This window comes from Rhinolophus hipposideros (genome assembly GCF_964194185.1).
Source record: "Rhinolophus hipposideros genome assembly, chromosome: 14".
Lineage (NCBI taxonomy): Eukaryota > Metazoa > Chordata > Mammalia > Chiroptera > Rhinolophidae > Rhinolophus > Rhinolophus hipposideros.
The window spans coordinates 37,872,333-37,894,059 of NC_138060.1; the positions used below are offsets into that span (position 1 = coordinate 37,872,333).

At 47.2% G+C, this 21,727-nt stretch overlaps 1 protein-coding gene across 1 annotated transcript in view; it reads right to left on the reverse strand.

Moving 5' to 3' along the window:
- Window positions 1–319: 319 nt before the first annotated feature.
- The window catches only part of RFTN1 (raftlin, lipid raft linker 1), a 187,895-nt gene continuing 166,487 nt past the window's right edge, over window positions 320–21,727 (reverse strand). The window contains exons 8-10 of the mRNA XM_081071626.1: window positions 14,876–14,979; window positions 12,296–12,377; window positions 320–1,724 (exon numbers count right to left, since the gene is read on the reverse strand). Coding sequence (XP_080927752.1) covers window positions 1,326–1,724; window positions 12,296–12,377; window positions 14,876–14,979 — 585 coding nt within the window. The 3' untranslated portion in view covers window positions 320–1,325. The remainder of the gene's footprint in view (window positions 1,725–12,295; window positions 12,378–14,875; window positions 14,980–21,727) is intronic.

Genomic DNA, 21,727 nt, shown 5'->3' on the forward strand with positions numbered 1-21,727 from the left:
TCATTAGATCGGTTACTTAAAAGCTCGGAAACACGCTTAGACACTGGTGTGGGGCTTTTTGTTTGTTTTCAAAAGGTTTGTCTCTAGCACCTTTTCATGGTGGTACCTGAATCCCCCGTTCTATCTCCTTTCTACAAATCACAAAAAAGCACAGTGTGTTCAGCTGGCGCTGCTGTTTCCCACAGGAGCTTTCATTCTCTCCAAAAGCATCACGCTGCCAGGAGTTAGAAACTTACGAAAAGTAAATGAGGGATATGAGGTCGAGTCCTTTGGACATCAGCTAGGACTTTTCACTGTGACACAGTAAATACTCAATACTCACAATGCACTAACTCATAGATGATTTATTGCTTTAAGTAACTAAACAAGAAAGAAGAGACAGGTTGTTGTTTTGGTCAAGACACTCGGCATCCTCTCTCCAAGGTTTGCCAGTTGTATCTACTTAAAGCCTTAACAATACTTTCTGGACGATATAAACACGTGGTAGCATACATGGGAAACAACTGGGCCAATGATACACTGATTAAAAATAGCACATAACAAGGACACCCAACCAGTCGGGTTGCCCTGAAATGACAGAAAGAACATGTGTTCACGTGGTGTGCTGAGTACAAAACCTTCAAAACTTTTTTTTGGCATTAATACTAACACAGAATACTTTCTTGGACATTCTGCAAGAGTAGGTGCACAAACAGAATTACCTCTTCATTTCCAGATTTCCAGTATCTATGGGAATACTTTGAGAAAAGCCAGGAGGTGGGGCACCTCGCCTCCTCTAATGTGATTTTCTTTGCCAAAGCATCAGGGTCTGGGGGGTTTAGGGAGAGAAGAGCAGCTGACAGGGCTCCAGGGATTGTTACAATCACCAAGTAGCTGCAGAAAACAGCAAGGGACAGACACTGGCCCAGCAGGGTGTGGGAATGAACACCACACAGCCTTGGTTTGGAGCCAGGAAGGCCCATGGACGTGACCCGGATGCTCCCTGGAGGCCCTGGGGGGTGGACACAGGCACTGGATGGTCCAGACCCTCCCACTGAGGAGTGACGGAGCCAGGGCTGGGCCTCCAGCCCCGAGTCTAGAAGAAATAACTTGATCTCTTGCATTCTAACACTGGAGCATTACGACACGTTTCAAATGGATATGCAGAAACCAACACTGTCAGCGAGCCAGCCAGCCCTTGCAGGGCCTGGAGAGCTCACGAGGAGAGGTCAAACCAAACCAAAGGGTAACACAGGACACCAGGGCAAATCAGTCCCCGACCCGGCTGCCGGCACAGTGCCTCGGGTTGGCCAACTCATAGGGCTTCCGCCCCAACCGCCCGCGACTCAGTTGTCTTCTGCTGTCAGGGGCTCTGCAGCCGCTTCCTCAGCACCTCCCTCCCTGGCATCCTCCCCAGGACCCGACTGCCCCTCGCAGCCCCCCGCTGGAGCCCTGCAGTGGCCAGCAGGACCGTTCTGCATGGCGGCCCCCTCCACACAGAGCCGGCTGTCAGGACACAGCTGTTCTCCCCTGACCTCCGGGAAGGGGACCTTCATCTCCTCGGAGGCTCCCACCTCCTGCTGCCGGCTCAGCACACAGTTTCCCACATCTCCAGCTTTAGAAAACTGTTCTTCTAAATTCTTCTCATTTTCTTCTGCTTGTCGCTTGTCTCTGGCACTGAGTTTACCTTTGGATTTCCTCATCTGCCTGCTGTGCATGTCTTCCCGGGAGAATCGCCACTGAAACTAAAAACCGAAGAGGATGGGGATAAATAAATGCAGTCTCTGTGAACGAGAGCTTCACCTGAACATCTTCTTGCACTTATACCCATATCATTTTTTGGAGCAAGACACACAATTCCCAGCATTCATGGGGCAGAGAATTACCGGCACCAAACATCATGGCCCAAACATATCACACCCACCCGAAAGCCTGCTCAATGCCTTTCATGGAGCGTACTTTAAAGTGTTGTGGGGGGCTGAAGGGGTACCTCTTTCAATTGGCCCCATGCCAAAGGCTTGGAAGGGGAGGTCCCCAAATCCTATTATTTGAATAAGCAGGATGGGAGAGGGGACATGGGGCCTGCCCTTCCTAAATGCCAGGTCTCTGGTTACTTGCTTCTCTCCTGAGCTAGCTGTGGGCCAGCACCGTCTCACCTGAGTTAGAAGGGCACAGAATGTGGAGTGCCCAGATTACTGCCTCAGCTGCCGGGACTGCTGCCCTCAGCGGAGCCCCTCTCTGTTGACAGCCCCACCATCTTACAGAAGGTCACACTCCCTTCTTGGGGACACCTATGACCAATGACTGATCCAATGGGATCCATTCTCCCTGTCCCAACTCGGGACAACTCGAAAAGGCCATCCCAGCTCCAGATACCTGCAGGGTCGGCTGAGGACGCTGCTGAGACTGCATCACAGCTCAGCTTCGCCCCCTGCCCCCTCCTGCACCCTCCTTACCCCACAGGTGTTTGTTCCTGAGGGTAACTTCCTCCTTTCAGAACTATCTCAGACCTTGCTTCTCAGGGAGTCTGATCTGCAGCCAAGCGTTTCCCCATGGGACAGGGATGTCAACAGAGACGCAGAGAGGACTCAGGTCATGCAAGAGTTGGGCAAGTACCAGGTCATGTCCCAGCTGTGGAATAAGACCGCCAGCGGAAAAGTTGAAATTCCACTGCTCTCTGGCCTAATTTCGTTTTTTCTAATTTTGGGGGGGAATATTGGGGAACAGTGTGTTTCTCTTGGGCCCACCAGCTCTAAGTCGTTGTCCTTCAATCTAGTTGTGGAGGGCACAGCTCAGCTCCAAGTCCAGTTGCTGTTTTCAATCTTAACTGCAGGGGGTGCAGCCCACCATCCCATGGGGGAATTGAACTGGCACCCTTGTTGTTGAGAGCCCGCACTCCAACCAACTGAGCCATCCAACCCCCCCTCCAGAAGCTCAGTGGCAGCTCATTGTCTTCAATCTAGTTGTGGAGGGCACAGCTCACTGGCCCATGTGGGAATCGAACCAGCAACCCTGTGGTTCAGAGCTTGTGCTCTAACCACCTGAGCCACCCGGCCGCCCCAAACTAGCCTAATTTCTTAACCTCAGCGTCCTCATCTGTGCAATGGGGACAGTAACTCTAAAATCAAATTGGTAATCTGATTTTCTGTAAAAGCAAGATCAGTTAAACTTTTTCTATAAAAGTCAGATAAATATTTTAGGCTTTGTGGGCGATGTGGTCTGTACTGCAACCATTTAACTCTACTGTGGTTGCAGAAAAGCAGTCATAGATAATAAACAAATGAGCGTGACTGTGTTCCAATAATACTTCATCTATAAAAACAGGTGAAAGTAAACAAACAAACAAACAAACAAACAAACAGGTGTGGGCTGGACTTGGCCGCGAGCTGTCGTTTGTCAAGCCCCGCTGTAGAGGGTATTTATGTGGTTTCAATGACGGGATAATCCATGTCATGGACTTAGCCCTGTGACCAGCACATTATATACCAGATACGTTTGCTCTTACCATGAATGACACCAGATGTGAGTTCCATTAGGTCAAGGAGGCCATCTGTCCTATTTACTTTTGTATCTCTGGGGCACAGTGCCTGGCACAGAGTAGGCACTCAAAAACTATTTGTGGGATGCATGATTGGAAGGATGACAGAGCCCAGCCAAGCCGCCTACACTGTGTTTCAGGGTAAACCAGTTCCGTAATGTAGAACCAAAACATAGCTGAGGGTTTAGTGAGGAGGGATGGGTACATCTACACATTACTTCTGGGTGATCTCCAAAAAGAGAAATTAAGGAAGGAAAAGAGGGCACCACGTTCAAAGTTCTGCTGAGTGTGTTGACTACATGAACTGTCTGAGGAAAACAGTTTAGAGGCCTGTGCACTTGGAATAAATCTAGGCAAATGAGCTTGAGCAGACATGGAAACACTGAAGGGTGATAATTAAAGAGAACACCTTGGAAACCTCGGAGTTGTGGGTCACTGTATTTATAAAAGAGGAATGTGTTCTGTGGGCTAACGACCCAGCAAGAATTGTAGCCTTCTTCTACTCCCCAAACATCAGGGGTGCCCCCAATTTTCCTGAGCCAAAGACCCTCTGACCTCTGTCATTCTAGGGGGTCAGTATCCCCAGGATGGCCAGTCCACTCAGGATGGGGACCCACAGTGTCAGAAGCCAGGGATCCATGTGGTGTGCGTTCACTTGGGAAAATGGTAGCCACAGGTTCTCCAGGACGTGCTAGGCTTCGTTGTGAAAGACACAAAGAACAAGAGAGAAACCCCAGAAGACAGCGAGCTAGGTAGGTGGGGGCCAGAGTCAGGACCCCCAGTGGCAGGGAGTGTTCTTACTGGGAAGAGGAGAATCATGGGACTAGATTCTGGGCATGCCCTACAGCTGCAGCTCAGTGACTCACGGTACACACAGGGGTTTAGTTTAAGTTCCCACCACAGTCATGTCTTTCTATTTCAATCACACTACGTTGGTTTCGCCAAATATGGACTTAAATCTTAGCTCGCCTGTGATTGAAAGAAAAATAAAGGGAGCCTGCAGTTCTGACGACCTCTTACTACTCTGGAGAGGGGAGCCTAGGAATGCGGTTGCACCATCAGTGGAAAATGACTGAAGGCTTCACCACACTGTAAATAATTGAGTACTTTGCTAGGAAACACCAAAAATGTGCTATGTAAATTTTTAAACATCTGCCATCTTTGCAGAGCTCTCAGTGGTAGAGACCTGTTTTCCCAAATAAAACATTTGCCTAAGCACTCACAGGGTTCTGAGATTGAACACGTCATGGGATTTTTGCACTGAACGCCTTTTGGATAAGACTGGTAAATTTGAATATTTCATCAAAGAAGAGAAAAAGGAGCGAAGTATATGCTGAGGATTGAACTTTTTTCCTGTCCTCCTCCACCCTGCCCTCCCACCCAAACCCCCAAATGGGCTCGCCTACAATGGGATGGGTTTTCCCCCAGACCCTCCCTCTCACACTACAGCTCACAGACTCCCCTCTGGGGATGGTTTGAGCTTCTTCCACTTAAGCCATGAGTTTCCAACAATGGCCTGAGAGCCCCTCCACAGGCAACGGGGTGCCTCAGGCCCCCACCCCAGGGGTGCCCACTTTGGCTGAGACTGCCAAGCAAGCATCTCAGTTCCATAACCACCAATGCATGACGCCGACTTTGGACCTCAGAGCCATGGCTGTTGCCTCGGACACCAGCCCTCGGTGGCTCTCGGGCACAGGTGATCATGGTTCATAACTGCTGCCTTATTACATGCAGCAGCTGCTGTTGCATTTTAATTCCAACCCACATGGAAGAGCCTTAAAAAAAAATTGATGTCGCCTCTTCAATAAATGGTGCTGGCAGAATTGGATAGCTACGTGCAAAAGAATGAAACTGGACTGCTATCTGTCACCATGTACCAAAATTAATTCAAAATGGATCAAAGACTTAAGCATAAGACCTGACACGATAAACTGCATTGAAGAAAACATAGGTACTAAACTTATGGACCTTGGGTTCAAAGAGCATTTTATGAATTTGACTCCAAAAGCAATGGAAGTAAAAACTAAAATAAACAAATGGGATTATATGAAACTGAAAAGCTTCTGCACAGCAAAAGAAACTATTGACAAAATAATGAGGCAACCAACTGAATGGGAGAAGATTTTCGCAAACAGTTCCTCTGATAAGGGGCTAATATCCAAAATATACAAGGAACTCATGAAACTCAACAACAAAAAAACAAACAACCGAATTGAAAAATGGACAGAGGACCTGAAGAGACATTTCTCCAAAGAGGATATACAAATGGCAAATAGACATATGAAAAAATGCTCAACATCGCTAATCATCAGAGAAATGCAAATGAAAACCACAATGAGATATCACCTCACCCCAGTCAGAATGGCTTTCATCAACAAAACAAATAGTAACAAGTGTTGGAGAGGCTGTGGAGAAAAAGGAACTCTCATACACTGTTGGTGGGAATGCAGACTGGTGCAGCCGCTATGGAAGGCAGTGTGGAGGTTCCTCAAGAAATTACGAATAGAATTACCATACGACCCAGCAATTGCTCTCCTGGGTATCTACCCCAAAAATATAAAAGCATTTCTCTATAGAGACACGTGTACGCCAATGTTCATTGCAGCTTTGTTTACGGTGGCCAAGACATGGAAACAACCAAAATGTCCTTCGATAGATGAATGGATAAAGAAGTTGTGGTACATATACACAATGGAATACTATTCGGCGTTAAGGAAAGATGATATAGGAGCATTTGTGACAACATGGATGGATCTCGAGAGAATAATGCTAAGTGAAATAAGTCAGACAGAAAAAGCAGAGAACCCTATGATTTCACTGATATGTGGTATATAAACCAAAAAGAACAAGACAAACAAATGAGAAACAAAAACTCATAGACACAGACAATAATTTAGTGGTTACCAGAGGGTAAGGGGGTGGGGGGTGGGTGATGAGGGTAAAGGGGATCAAATATATGGTGATGGAAGGAGAACTGACTCTGGGTGGTGAACACGCAATGGGATTTATAGACGATGTAATACAGAATTGTACACCTGAAATCTATGTAAATTTACTAACAATTGTCACCCCAATAAAATTAATTAAAAAAAAAAAATTGATGTCCCCAAATAGTCAGCGTCTCTGTGTTTTGCATGTTTTTTTTAAAAAGGCCCATTAAGGCTGCCTACATACAGTACTCCGAGAGTCAGTGGGCTAGCAGGGAAGTTACAGGCAGTTCTACTTTTGCTAAAGAAGTGGTGAGATTGCTTTAGCTGCCAGGCCCTACATCCCAAAATGTCAAAGCATTATAGTGCGGTGGCTGAGACCCCGATTCAAATCCCAGTTCTGCCACTTGTTAGCTCTCCATCCTTGGGCAGGTTATTAATCTCTCGGAATCTCGAGCTCCTCATCGCTAAAACAGTTGTCTCTGCCAGCAGGGCTGTGGTGCACACTGCAGGCTGGGAGTGGATGTGAATAGTGACCCCTGCAGTTGGGTGCTAGACAACTGAGGATGCTTTCACCTGGGCCAGATTCCATCCTCAACAATTCTTTTCTTACGCAAACCCATTCTCTCAGGGGCTGCTCTTGCTAATTAAACAACAGAATATCCAGGGTTCCTCTGGGTGACCAGTCATACCCAGTTTCCTGAAGAAGACCACATTTTGTTGATCACCTGATATAATGACTGGAGGACACAGACTGTGGAAAGGGCCTGTGGCAGGCACACCAGACACTTTTTCCAGGAATGTGCCTGGACTGCTGGGCAGAGGAATACTTGGGACTGTCAGTGCTGAGCTGGCAGGGAACTATTCCAGCCAATGTGTTCTGTCCTGCAGAATCATCACAGAAAAATCTGCCAAGCCACATGCCTTCTAGGATTGCACTGTTTTCTGTGTCGTCGGATGGGTTTGTGCAGACTCCCCCTGCGACCTGGGCACCCTGATCCTCCCACAGCTGTCCCTGTGCTGCAGCCAGATACTCAGGAGGCTGTCTGACTCCACGCTTCCATTTTCCTCCTCTCTCCTTCTCTCCTGTGTGGGCACATTTTCATGAGGCAGGGAAGTAGGAGTGGCCAAAACTCAGGGACTGCACAATCTAAAAGCTAAATGTTCTGAGTTGCAAAGGCAGACTGCCTGTAGGACACCTGCCTAGGAAAAAACAAACACATACCAAGGTGTCTACTATATGTGTCGCACACTGTGATAAGGTTTCCCATTTCCCTGAATCCCCAAAGCAATACTTTAGTAGGCATTGTTAAAGCCATTTTATAGATGAGCATGTAGAGGTTCAGAGAGGTTAAGTAACTTGCCTAAAGTCACACAGCTAGAAAACAGCAGAGCTGGAATTCAAACACAGGTGTCTCTCTGGCTCCACACTACCCTTCTAGCCTCTTATTCTTGGTGAATGAAAGGCTTTAGTCCCTTGCCCTAGAGAGAAGGGAGGAGAGGAAGCAAAGGGAGAGGCCACACACCTTTTGATGGCTCAGCCCAATGCATACGTGCCTCAGCTTTCAGACTGTACCATGTTCAAATGCATCTTCTAGATCAGGAGCTTGACTCATGTGGCCAAGTGGTCAGCTAATGGAAGTTCAGATTTAACTGCCATTAAGGATTCTTTGGTTCAGTTTATTAATAACAAGTATGTACACTGGAGGCTCCCTGACAGGCCCATTTAAAAAAAATCAATAATGATAAAATTTGGATGGAGGTTCATGGGTGAGCCTAGAAGGGCCCCAAACTGTTCAACTAAGACACCGGCTCTCAGACTGGAAGGACATCATCATCACCTGGAAGGCTCCTTCAAACCGATCACTCACTCCTCCTAGAGTTTCTGACTGAGTGTGTCTGGGAAGTGGGGGAGCCATTCCAGGTCTAACAAGCTCCCAGATGAGGCTGATCCTGCTGGTCCAGGAGCCATAATCTGAGACCACCAAGCTAAGGAAAGCACCTGGGCAGAGGTTAGCTGTGTGAGGAACAGCGGGTGAAAAAAGAACATGCCCCTAAGCTTCCCCCAGCCCCGCCGTGCACGGAAGGGCCTCCTCGTCTGCCTCCCTTCCTTCTCGACACCAGCTCCCTCACACACAGGCTTCTCTTTCTCCTTGAAGCTGGGGACAATCACAGTCTCTAACAGACAACAAAAATTGCTCCAGATCCCAAGGCTCAAAAAGGTGACATTTCAGAAAGCAAAAAAAGGAGAGGCAGGGATGTGGCAGCCCCTGGAACAGGGACAGCTTTCCGGGTTGTCTATGAGAGGGCGTCTGTAACAATCATACTTAAAGGCAGGCAGTCCAGCCTGGAGGACATGTTTCATATCTTGAACAGTATCAGGGAGCGTCTCTGAACTCCACAAACAAGCTGAAAGTTAGACTGCACGATGCTGGGGGCCTTCGCAAGCATGGTATCTGTGGCACGTGGGTGTGCCACTGGTGCCTAAAGCAAGAAAGATTCCAACTAGCCATCCATGTCAGAAATAACTGAGGAAAGAAAACAAATCTTTCATTTTACAGCAGTGTGTCCAGAGTTCCATGTCAGCAGGGGCTAATGAATTTAATTCGCACATTTTGAACACGATTCATTATCTGCCTTCACTTCAAGTAGTTTAGAAGGAAGATTTCTCCGGTGTCATAGGAACCACCTATTACCTTTGAAGGAGTTTCATATTTGCTCTGCAAGCCACACTCACATACACACAAAAAGGTTTCTTTCAGACGATGAAAAGTCTTGATTGGAGAATTTTGTCCACTTTGCTTGTTAAGAGGACTGCTTTCTTGGTGTGCCAACCTTGCGATTTCTTTTCTTAAATTTCAATGCTAGAGAGAATATGTATGTTCTGGGCTTCAGAATTTTGATTACTCATTCACTGATTCAACCAATATTTGTTGAGAACCAACTTAAAAGCCAGGTATTGGGCATATGACAGGAAAAACGTTTTTGCTCTCATGGACTACCTCTACCAGTAGAGGATAAGCTAATGAATACAAATCATTAGAAAGGAGAAGAGAGCTCTGAAAAAGAGAAGCGGGGTTCTTCCCTGTGTCTCACAAATGAGCCTGAAAGGAGAGAACATCATCCTCAGTAAATACAAAGAAACAGTGTCCTAGGCAGATGGAACAGCCAAAGTAAAGGCCCTGGGGCAGGAAGGGACACTGAGAGCCTGAGGCCAACAGAGCTGGAAAGCAAACATGGGGGTCCGATCACACAGAGTCTCGTGGACCGTATGACAGGTTTCCATCTTCATCTTAAGAATAATACAAAGCTTTAGAACCATGTTAAGCAGTGGGGTGACATGATTCCACTTGCTTTTTCCAAAGATCACTTTGTCTTTGAGTGGAGAACATATTGGAAGGGAGACCTGTCCTCAGAAGACTGGGGTAGTTGAGGCAAGTGAGGGTGAAGAGAAGTGGAAGATTCCAGATTTTCCATGACCTAACATACACATGTCTTAAGGATTGACTGAATACAAGGGAAGGAGATGTGGAGAGACAAGGATGGTCCCTAAGGGAGCAGGTGACTCTGGGTCAGTGGTGGCCCATTCCTCTTGGTAGAGGGAGGTGGGCCAGGTGTGGGGAAGGGACGAAGTCAGGAGTTGCTCTGAGATTGTTGAGCAGTGACAGGACAGGTAGAGCTGGGGCCTCCAGGGAGCACGGAGGGCTGAAAACGCAGATAAAGAGTCGTCAACACAAAGGCAGTGAGGAGAATTTCTCCTTCTGTGGATGAATGAGATTTTCTAAGGAAGAGGTTAGAGAGTGAGAGGAGAATCGGGCTGGTCTGAACCCTGAGGAACCTGGTGGAAAACCATGAGAGTATGGTGGGACAGAGCCAAGAGGAAAAGGTGCTTCAGGAGGTAGAGGCAGCTGACAGTTTAATTGCTGCCAGGTGCTCAGGAACCGTGAGGAGTAGGTGGGGTTTTTGCCACAGTCACAGGGATAGACAGACCTCATGGGAGCAGAACGCCGACCTGAGTCAGCTGAGGAGCAGAAGACAGCGGTGGGGAGATGAAAACAAGACATCCGATGTAAAGTCCCCTCTCTGGGACTCCACCAGGGAGGGAACCTCTCCAGGTCACACAGAGAACAAGTGCTCGGCACCGGCCAATCCTTGCAGTGAGTAGGAAATAAATAAGTACTTTAACAGAGAAAGCAGCTAACCCATCCATATCTGTATAGTTGATTGGGGTTAGAAGTGTCTACTGACCAGAAAATAAATGACTCCTATCCTCTCAGGATGTTTCCAGAACAAACTCATTCTATCCTCTTAGAGCAGCCTAAAAACACTACCTTGAAAATCTCGCTGCTGCTCAAGTTTCCACTGGCTCATCCCCCTGTGAGAGATGTCTGGCCTTCACCAAAATCAAAACACGTGTCTCTGCTCTGGGACCCGACGGCACCACAACCAGGACAGCTGGCAAGAAAAGGCAGCACCACCTCCCTCTCTCAGAGGGAGAACGGGTTTCTTCTGGTGTCTGGGGAGCCCTGACCTGTGCTGTTGTTGAACGTGACTCTGTGAATGCACACAGTCCCCAGGAGCCGACGGCTAAGCCATGACTGTGACAGCAGTCGGGCTGATCCATCTTCCCGCCGGCGGTTGACTGCTCCTGGTGGTTAATGTTGGGTTTGGCAGTTGCCTTCTGGTTCTCTGCGGCTGTCACCTGTCACATTAGCATCTCAGAGCTTGGAGAGAGACTGTCTGCGGCAATCTACCCCATCTGGCTTCAAGGCGCCATTTCCTTGGCATTTCTCCCACGAAAGTCCCCCTCCCCGGATTTGTTGGCTGGTGAGGGGCTGCTCCAATCTGTTCCCTTGCCTGGTGCTCCTGTCCAGGCTCCATGTCCAAAGAACCTGAGGCACAAGAATGGGAGCCCAGGGACAGTGGCAAATGTGAGGAGAGGAGCAGGCCCAGAAGGCACTGCCGGAGAGCATGGCCTTGGCCATCAAAGGTGGGGCGAGATGGCCCCAGGTGACATCTGACTCGGGCTTTGGCAGGTTCCCTCGACTCACCTGCCTCTTCCTGAGCAACTGGTGACACACCCATGGGAAAAGCACCTTCCAGCAGCAAACCATGGGCGTGTGAAGCATCAGAAGCAACTGACACAGGACAGACTTGGGCTTGACTTTATGAAACACAGGAAATATTCTGAGAATGGCCACAGTCTCTCAGGGTGACTGTGTTTCCCGGATAGTTCATGTGACATCCAGTGAGGGAGGGGAAAGGAACCTGGCGATCCCCAGGGCAGTCTAACCTGAAGACTCACGGCCGCAGGCGAAGGCTGGCTGGCCTCTGTCCACACCAGCCACTGTCACTCAGGGGCTTCTGGGTCAGAGCCTGTCAAAAACGGGCTCCGGTGGGGTCTGTCTGCCCAAATCACCACGCTTCTGATGTTTGAGGGGTCCGAAGGGCAGGCCAGACCTCTGCCCAGCTTGCAATGAGATGAAGATACAGAGACGTTGGGCCTGAGCTCAAGCCCGCCTCCCGCCATCCTGACAGACTGCAGCTGACTTCATGACCCTATTCTTAGCCTAGTGGGAATATCTGGCATGCTTGACTGTCCTGAAAAACCTCTCTTCTCTGCTCTTCTGGCCTCACCAGTAGGACACTGGCAGACAAGGTCCGCCAGTGCCCTCACCTGTCCCATTTTGGCAGCCTCAGGTCTGATTCAGTTTGCCAAGGGGCTCAGGTGCCCTTGGGCTCAGAGCCCTTGGAAGTTGGAGCAGGCTGCCCGCTCAACTGCTAAAGACAAATACACTCCAAGGTGAAACCCTGCAAAGAAAACCTGAGGAAAGCCATCAAGGTCACTTACCTTTGATTCCTTCTTCTTGATTTTCTGAGGTAGACAGGGTCTCTGAAGGAAGACAATCTGCTTGGTGGATACACTGCCCTCCCTGCAACACACGCAGAGCTGAGAATGAGCTATGTTATACCTGGGGGGGACTCTAAACCTCACACAGACACTGTAATCCCTAACTTCATAAGGCCAACCAAATAGTGAGGAAGAAAGGAAGGCTGCCACCAAATAGTGAGAGGTCAGAATCAAGAAGTGCCCCCACCTCCTACCCCCAGGCTATCCTCCCTTGCTTCTGGAGGGCTATCTCAGGGGCCCAGTCAAAGTTTTGTGGGTATCCCTGCAAAGCCAATTTCATAGCTGAAAAAATCTCTTCCCTTGATGTGAAATAGCAGTTAGCATCTTGGCCAAATGATGACAAACTGGCTTCTTTAGTGACTCTCAAAAGGGTGAGAGGACTCTTCGAAATCTGTCTTTGGTAATGAGGTCCCGAAGGGGCCTGCTTGGCCCAGATGGGCAGGCAGATGAGGACCTGGGTGAAGAGCTCTGCCCATCAGCCGTCACAGGGACAGTGGGCAGAGGGCTGGCTGCTCACAGGGTCCCAGGCACGGCCTGGCACACCCTCACTGAGCAGGAGGGCCATGCCATTCCTGCAGGCACACAGATGAAGGGCTGGCAGAAAGGCAGGGATTGGCATTAACAAAGCATGTGAGGGGACCATTTATGAGCGCCACCCATTTTTATGGCACAATGAGTGTGCTTTCCTCCCAAGAAGGCAGATAGAAATATTATAAAGGAGATCATTATTTTCTCTCCTGCCTCCACCCTTCCGATTACTTTCTTAAATCTCTATTTTACAAATGTCTTCTCTGCCGAAGCAACATGTCACTACATGGAGTGTCAGAGGGTAAGGAGGGAGAGGACTAATATTTCCTATTTTATTTCTGGGCTGGGCTGGCTTGTTCCACACATAATGGCTCATGTAGGTCTCACCACAACGTTTCAAGGATTGGGTCACCTTTACAGACAGGAAATGAAGGCTCACTTAAAAAGCAGCCTCCACAGCACACAGCCAAGATCCAAGTTCAGGTCTGCCTGGTTCTATGCATTCTCCCACTCCACCATGAGGAGTCACTTAAGGCACAGGGCCTGGGGGACTAGGGAGAATTATTTAGCAGGTGTAACTATCTGAGAGGCAGACAGACAGAGACCTATCTACACCCTCTGGGCTTAGCTCAGAACCAGCGGAGCAGCCCATTCAAATACATTCTCATGATGATTCTTGTCCTCTGGAATGGGTGGTGGGGCAGACGTTCTTCTGTTTTATGGACTAGGAAACAGACTCAGAGAAGCTACAGGACTTAACCGAGGTGGTAGACTTAGGACTTGGGCCACAAATCCAGGGTTCTTTCCATTCTGCTGCATCTCCCTGTGCCCCTACAAGTCTTGGCTGAGAAACAATATGGTGGCTCTCAGGGGCCAAGGGGCCCAAAGGTGGCTGCAGCCTGGCTCCTGCAGGTACACAAACTCACCATGGCCCAGTGTTAGGAGGGAGACATACTGAGAGCCCAAACAGGCTTGCAGAGGGACCCAGGAAAGGCTGGTTGTCACCATCATTCTGCACAGCCAGTCTGTGCCCTGGGCTGCACTGCTCTGCCATCTCCCCATCTCCCCAGCTTTGCCTCATGCAGTCCCCGACCCTGCAGTGGTGGGTATGTAACAGAACTGGGGAAGGTGGGGCACTGAGGGCCACAGGAGGGGGCATCCCTATAGGTCAGCAAAGAGGCGGCGTGGTGTACAAGGAACCCTTGACTCTGCAGACTGAGTGAAGTGCTGTGTGGCCTTAGGTATGTGATTGAGCCTCAGTCTCCTCATCTGTAAAATGGGACTCACATATATGCTCACAACCCCCACAGAATTGCTAGGAGGACCAGTTTAGATAGCAAACCCAAAATATAGATGGAAGGCCTTTTAGGGTTGGCATGACTGGAACAAGCCCATGGGCTCAAGGGCAGGTGGGCAGAGCCAAGGGTAGACAGATGACCATGAACATGAAATTATAAGGAGTGCCACAAGCAAGGGCCAAGGCTCCAAGTTTTCACATCTTTGGGGGGACTGATGACCAGTGCTATGATCTTGGGCAAGTCCTTCTACCTCCCTGGCCACCACTTTCCTCAGCTGTAAAATAGGTTTAATTTTTAAAAGTCCACTTCATAGGATTTTGGGGGATTGAATGAAATTTTATACATAAAGTGCCTACCTAGCCCGGCAGAGGGCACATAGCAGATGCTGGATTTCTTTTGCATTTGAGAGCCCCAGGCGTCCTCAGGTGGCTCATCTTTGACATGCTGAGCAGTAATGATTCATTGGCCAAGCCTCCCCATGTGGGAAGCGGGGTGCAGAGGAGTGCTGTGGGGGAGAGGGGTTTAAGAATCTGAAATCCTAGCTCTGCCACTTCCCAGCTGGAGCGTTGATGTAACCACACCAGCCTCATCGGCTTGTCACAGGATTAAATAAGTTATACACCAGAAGTACTCACTGGGAACAGTGCCTAGCACCGAGTAAGTGTTCAGTAATAATCACGACTGTTCTTGGTACCTGTTAGTCTTGACGACAGGAGTTGGTAGCACACAGGTGAGCTGCCAGCCATAGGCTGCCAGCGAGTTCAACAGGGGCACGTAGTCTGTCTGCACCTCGACACCCTGCGGGAGAAAGGTGACCGTGAAGGAGGCTGCCGCTTCGACCTGCCACCTGAGTGAGAGGAGCTGTTCAACCCGCCCACCCAACCAAGCGAAAGAGGTGGGGGCGTCCTGCAGCATGGAGGCCCTGCCTCTCGTTATGCTTCCAGAGCTCAGAGCCAAAACACCAACATGGAACCTCTTTCATGGCCCCCTCTCAGCCCGCGTATTGGCAAGGAATTAGAGCCCAAGGATTAATCCATGAATGTTGTTTGATTCTTGTCTGGACAAACAGCCTCTTGTGAGTCCCAATGAAGCACCATCCCCTTGCCTCAACGATGTATTCAGAGCATATGACAACACACGCCGCTCTGGATCATTTCGGAGAGTGTCGTGGGAGTTAAATTACATTTGACAAATGATCGAGTCACTTGCATCCAGCCACAGCAGACGCACACACCCTGCGTGTGCACATACACACAGAAGGAGCTTCACCTGTGTTATGCAGCCTGCCACCCAGGGGTAAATGAGTGCTGCTGGGTTTTATTTCAAATCAGTGTGGGGGGCAGGGAGACTTGCCTAATAAATGCCTTTGAATCCCGAAGCTCAGTCCTGCTCCCACAGGGAGAGAACCCCAACGTGAGGCCACGGCACTGGGTCCCACATCATGCTTTCTCCCTGCATCAGGCCTAATTTCTTACGCTGGGCGCCTCACTAGACACCTGAAGTGCAGCCCCCACCGCCATCCTGTGTCTCCATTGGACTCCCCATCTCAATTAGGTTGGCTTCTGAACATCTCAATCATGTGTCCAGGTTCCTTCCGAGGTGGCCACACGGATTCATCACCTAGTATATTGGAGCCGTGGTGGGTACAAAAGGGGAAGGAAGGTCCTGTCCTGCTGCTGGAGTTCACGGTCCAGCAGAGGCAGCAGCACAAACACACAAGTAACCAAAATACACAACGGGCTGCTGGCAGGGCCACGAGGCTTCCAAGGTCAGCAGAGAGGAAGGATGCAGAGCTGGGCAGAAATCGGACAGGTGGAGCTGCGGAAGGGGCATTCCAGGGGGGAATTCCAGAGTGTACAAATGAAAGACCACACTGGGCCTAGAGCTCTGGGGAGGGTGGGCTTAACTGGGGAGCTTCACTGTGCAGAGGGGCCACACGTGGCGAGAGGCTGTCCTGATGGTGGCCTTTGGGGAATAGAACTCGCTCGTCCAGCTGCTCTGGGTTAGGGAGCTGACCAGCCCTGCCTCTTCAGGTGGCTTTTAAAGCTCCTATCACTGGGCACCTGCCCCATCTGAACCACTGGCAACCAATTGGTCCTCTGGAAGCCTCAGTTTCCTCAATGGTATAAAATAAGTCTTGGCCTTTGTCAGTGGTTCTCAAAGTGTGGTGCCTGAGGCAGCAGCATGAGCAACACCTGGGAACTTTTAGAAATGCAGAGTCTTGAGACTCAACCCAGACCTACCGACCAGATGGGAAATTTCCAGGGTGGGACGTGGGAATTCGTTTTGAAGAGTCCTTCAGGAGTTCTGATGCACCTAAGTCTGAGAAGCACTGCCTGGTCAATCATTCAGATCTCTTCTGATGACAGAAAGAGTCTGCGATGCGGCGGCCAGCATCCATCAGCTGTTACCTCAAACCCCACCTTTCCCATTATTCTCCAGGTGAGGAGAAAGAGTAGACGGACTCTGAAAGGATCAGCTCTGTTAGAAATACTACTGCAGCTAAAAGGAATGGAGGGGAGGAAGGGGAGAAAGGTGGGGAGAAAAGAAAGGAGTGGGGAAAAGAGGAAGGAGGAGGAGAGAAGGAATGGAAGTTAAAGGAGGGGGCACAGGACGGGAAGGAGGGAAGTGAGGAAAGGAGGAGAGAGGGGTACAACCATAACCAATTTATTTACAGGAGCGGGTGGGAAGGGTCCCTGTTCTGGCCCTGTTTCTGAAGCCCCACTCAGGCTAGAGATGGCAGCAAATGACTAGGCGACTCCCCTTTCTGCCTGGCTCCCTGGGCACATGGCGACCTCCCTTCCAGACCAGCACAGAAGGACACCTGCTGTGGCTGCTTTATTCTGAGAACCCCTGCCCCCACCCTGCATTCCTGATTTAAAGAGAGGAGGGGAAAAAATGTTAAATCCATACTCTCAAGCTTTGCGAGGTTATGATTACTTGGGCCTATCAAGAATAACCTTCCCACTTTATCAAGCACTGTGACAGACCCACCACAATCAGACAGTAGCCATGGCAACCAGGACAAGCTTTGGCGCCTCACAAAGCCCTGAGTGGCAGAATGGAGTCCTTTTATTGGTGACTGTGCCTGGCCGGTTTTCTCCACGGGCACCCAAACGGCAAGACAATGGACACCTCTGCTGTCACCTGACCTGCTTGCTCAGACAGGCCTCGTAAGGGGTCCTTCTATTTTGCTCTATTTTATTTCATTTTTGTCACTATCTTAAAGAGATAGCAGGATTTCTCCCAAACAGTTTTTCCCCTCTGGGTGGGGGATACCAGCCAGAGGGTACAGAATGATAAAAACTAAAAGGAAAAGGAAAAACACAACAAAACCTAACCCTGCTTGGGAGAGCTGAGGGTTCAATCTCAAGTGTTAATATCTGGCTGTCACATGGTGGGCTGAAAAGTAAAGTACAAATGGTAGGGGGTGAGGTGTGACACTCTGCCAGACTCTACCACTCCTCTGACTATATGGGCTGGTCTTGATGTAATTAATGTTGAATGTGGTTTTCCATAGCATCTATCAAAACTGGTTTGCATATTATCCACACAGTAAGATGGCACTTCTAAAATATGACACCAGCCCGATGCAGTCAGTGGAGGACGTTTTCAAGTCCATTAGCTAAGAAAGATGGTAGGAAACCTATATAGATGGAAGGCTCTCTTTGATCTGCTTTTCTGTGACACTGCAGTGAAGAGGGAAAAGCACAAACAGCACTCCAAAGCCAGCCTACTTATCAAATGAAAAGACATTTCTTTCTGGGAGTAGGAGCAAAAATTTTAATTAACTCTCCACTCTCCTGTGTGGACACGTAATCTCCCATCACACCTGAAGTGCTAAAAAAAAAAAAAAAAAAAAATGGAGCATGTCCTGTGGTTCTTCAACTTGTATAAAAGGAATTCATTTATGTTTATGATTCTTTTTTCTTTGGTTCCCTATTATTTCTTTGGTGGTCGCAAATCAACTAAAGAAACAGGCATCCAATACAACCTTCCCTTACCATCCAAAAATTAAGACAACGGGATGTAGTTTATGACAAACACATTTGTCTTTTGATCATTTTGTTTTTAAAGATCTTCCATGCAGGAAAATAATGAGGAGGTGACACATTGGTCCAGTGAGAAACTTTGTATCCTGAGTGTCAGTTTTCTGTTTCCTTTTTATTTTGTGGAAGCAATCTGGGAGACCAGCAGTTTAAAAGAAAAGGCTTTGTTCCTTATACATGATTGTAAATAAACACGGGAATTCAATGTGACATATCTGAAAATTTTTGGACCAGTTCTGGGATGGTCTCTGTACCTGAAAACAGTGATTTGGGACTGTTTGCTTTCATCCCCAACAGCCACAAGGCTGGGCCCTACCTAGCTTGTTACCAAGAAGGCATCTGAAGAAGAGCCCTGGAAAAACACTGTGCATCTTTTGTAAAATTGCTACCAAAACACTAATGCCCAACACTATTGGCTGGTACATTTATATGACTATTTCTTTACTTATAAATTTTAGATATCTTTTGATTTACTATCATGGGAAATAAAAGGTTAGTGCTCCCAGACACATTTCTTACTTCCTCTTTTTTAGTGGCTCAAACAGTTATAATGTAATTTTAATTAAATCAAAAGTCAGCATTTATGTTATTTCAACTTTGCAAATATTGCTCAACTTGAGCTGGTCAAGTAATGCACTGTGACCACACTTTCCTTTTTATATAATCTTATCTTTTTCCTAGAGTTAATTATGACCTCATATATATTTTTTCATCTGCCTGGTTGTACACCAACCCATGACTAATTTATATTCCATATCTTCCAACACCTCTATTTTATGCCCATCAATAAATCCCATGTGCCTAAACTCATTAGTTCGATTTTTTTTTTTTTTCTACTGGAGACATCATTTCTGGTGCTTTCTGTACCCTTGTTCCAATCTGGTCTGAATGCTTTCCATGCCTGGATTCTCCTTCCACTGCTGTCTATGGCTGGTGTTTTTCTTTCTTGGTTTCCTCCTCATTTTACATCTTCTAGTGGCTCCCTAGGAAACAATGTCCTGGAAGTCATTTGAATCCCTGACTTCTTAAAAATGTCTTCGTCTTCACCCTAAACTAAAAGTTTGGGTATAGATGTCTGGACTGAAATCTATTTTCCCATGAAAATTTTGAAAGTATCGTTCCTCTAGCTTCTAGATGTTAGAATTTTGCAATATCTATTTTGATTACTAATACTTTCGGTGTAACCTGCTGTTACAGTGAAAAATACCCTGAAAGATTTTAGGGTATTTTTCCCCATGAAGTTCCAGAATTTGACACTGTGCTTAGTGTGGGTCTTTTTTCACTCAAAGGGCTCTCTATCCACCTGATGGCTTTGCAATCTGAGGATTCCCGTTCTTTAGTTCTCAAAAGTGTTCTTTGTTTTTCCTTTTATAATTTTTTTCTCTTCCATTTTCTGTCTGCTTTCTGGGCCTCCTATTACGTAGTCAAAGTGTAGGATTGATATTTTCATTTTATTGCCTTTTCCTCCCCTATTCCTCTTTTTATTTTACCTTCTGAAATATTTCTTTCATTTTACAGCCTGTTTCAGTATGTTTTTAAATTTCCTACTGCCTTATTTTTAAGACCCAAAAGCTCTTGCTTATGTTTTGACGTTTTTTTCTTGGGGGGGGGGCATCTTGGTTTTGTTTCATGGATGCATATATTTTATCTCATTATTTTGTGGTTTCTTCTGATTCCTGCATTATCTCTACATTTACCCCGTTGCATGAGGCAGAGATGGGGGCTAGAGATCTCATCACACTCTATAAGGACTTTAAATCAATGCCCTAGTTTTCAGCTCTGTAGTTCACTTCCCACCATCCCATGGAGACTTATGCTTTGAAGACCAGAGCTTTTTCTCAGGTTCTGCAAGAGAACCGGCTCCCTTCTATACCCAGGTTACAGCTTTCTCTACTTTGCTAATCCATTAGCAGTCCTCCATGCACTTTACATCTTCTAAAAATTTGTTGAAATTATTCATCTTCTACTTTTTTTTCTTTCAATCTTTCCATTCTTGTTGGGTATGTTATCTATCTATCTACTTATCTATCTATCTGCCTACCTACCATCTACAGTCACTTTTCATTATTCACAAGAGTACTCTTCTATAATGTTGCCACAAACACTGAGTTAATGAATACTGAACCATTGCTTCTAGGGAGAAATACAGGGTCAGGTTCCTGCAAGCCTCTGATCACAACGTCTTCATGATCTGATAAACACAGAAACTTGTTTATGTGTATTTCTGTTTCAAGACACCTTGTTAATATATACTGTTGATTCCTTAACTTTGATCTCCCGGCCAACGGCACGATAAGTCACACCTGAACAAAGCTTCTACCCCACACATTTGCTGTGTAAGGCCCATCGCAGCCTTCTTATACTCAAGAACACTAGACAGCACTTCAGCCCTGTGCTTGGGGCCATTTAAAGCAGCAACATCACCAACACAAAAAGCACAAAAATGTGAAAATGTGGCACTAAGTAGATTACAAAAGGGACCCTTGTTTATAACATGACAGTTGAAACAAGAAGGTGGATGGTCACCTTCGCTGGGTTGCACACTGGCGACTCAAAGTTTTTGCTATTCTGCGTATCGACAAGTGACAGTGAAAGCATGAAGGGTATTGCTTTGGGGATTACAAATACATTTTAGAAAGTGGGGTTTGCAAATATGGAATCAAAAATAACGAAAATGGATTCTCATCCAACTATCTATCATTCTGTTAGTATTATTTTACAGGGATTTTTCAGAGGAGAAGAAATGTATGTCTGTGTCCAATTCCCCACATTTAACATAATTTTATTATTTTAATTTTTAAAAGGCCTACTAGAAGCCCTTTCTAATTAACTTAGACTCCAGAAGCCATAAAGTAAAAATAATAAATGTGATGACAGACATAAAAACCCTTCTGTGTGACAAAATACAAACTATGCAAAGACAAATGACAAGATGCGAAAATATTTGTAGCTCCTACTACAAAGAAGAGCTCCTGAAAATTGATAGAAAAAAATCCAGTAATCCAAGTTTTAAAGTGGAAAAGGGTAGGAAAGAGTCACAGGAAAGGAAATTCAAATGGCCATTAAGCCCATAAAAAAATGCCAAATCGCACCATAAGAGAATGTAAATTCAAACCTATCATATTGGGAAAAACTCCAACCACTTTGTTGACAAGACCGTGAGGAAGCAGCATTTTCATACATCAGTGGTGAGGGGCAAATTGACGCAACCTCACAGAGAACAATTTGAAATACACAAATACTGAAATCCCCTCCCTTATCCGTGCTTTCGCTTTCTGCAGTTTCCGTTACCAATGGTCAACCTTGGTCCAAAAATATTAAATGGAAAATTCCAGAAATAGACAATTCCTAAGTTTTAAATGGCACGCTATTCTGAGTAGTGTGATGAAATGTGGCGTTGTCCCTCCTGGAACATGGTCATCCCTTTGTCCAGTGTATCCATCCTGCATCTGCTACCTGCCCGTCACTTAGTAGCCATTGGGGTTATCAGATCGACT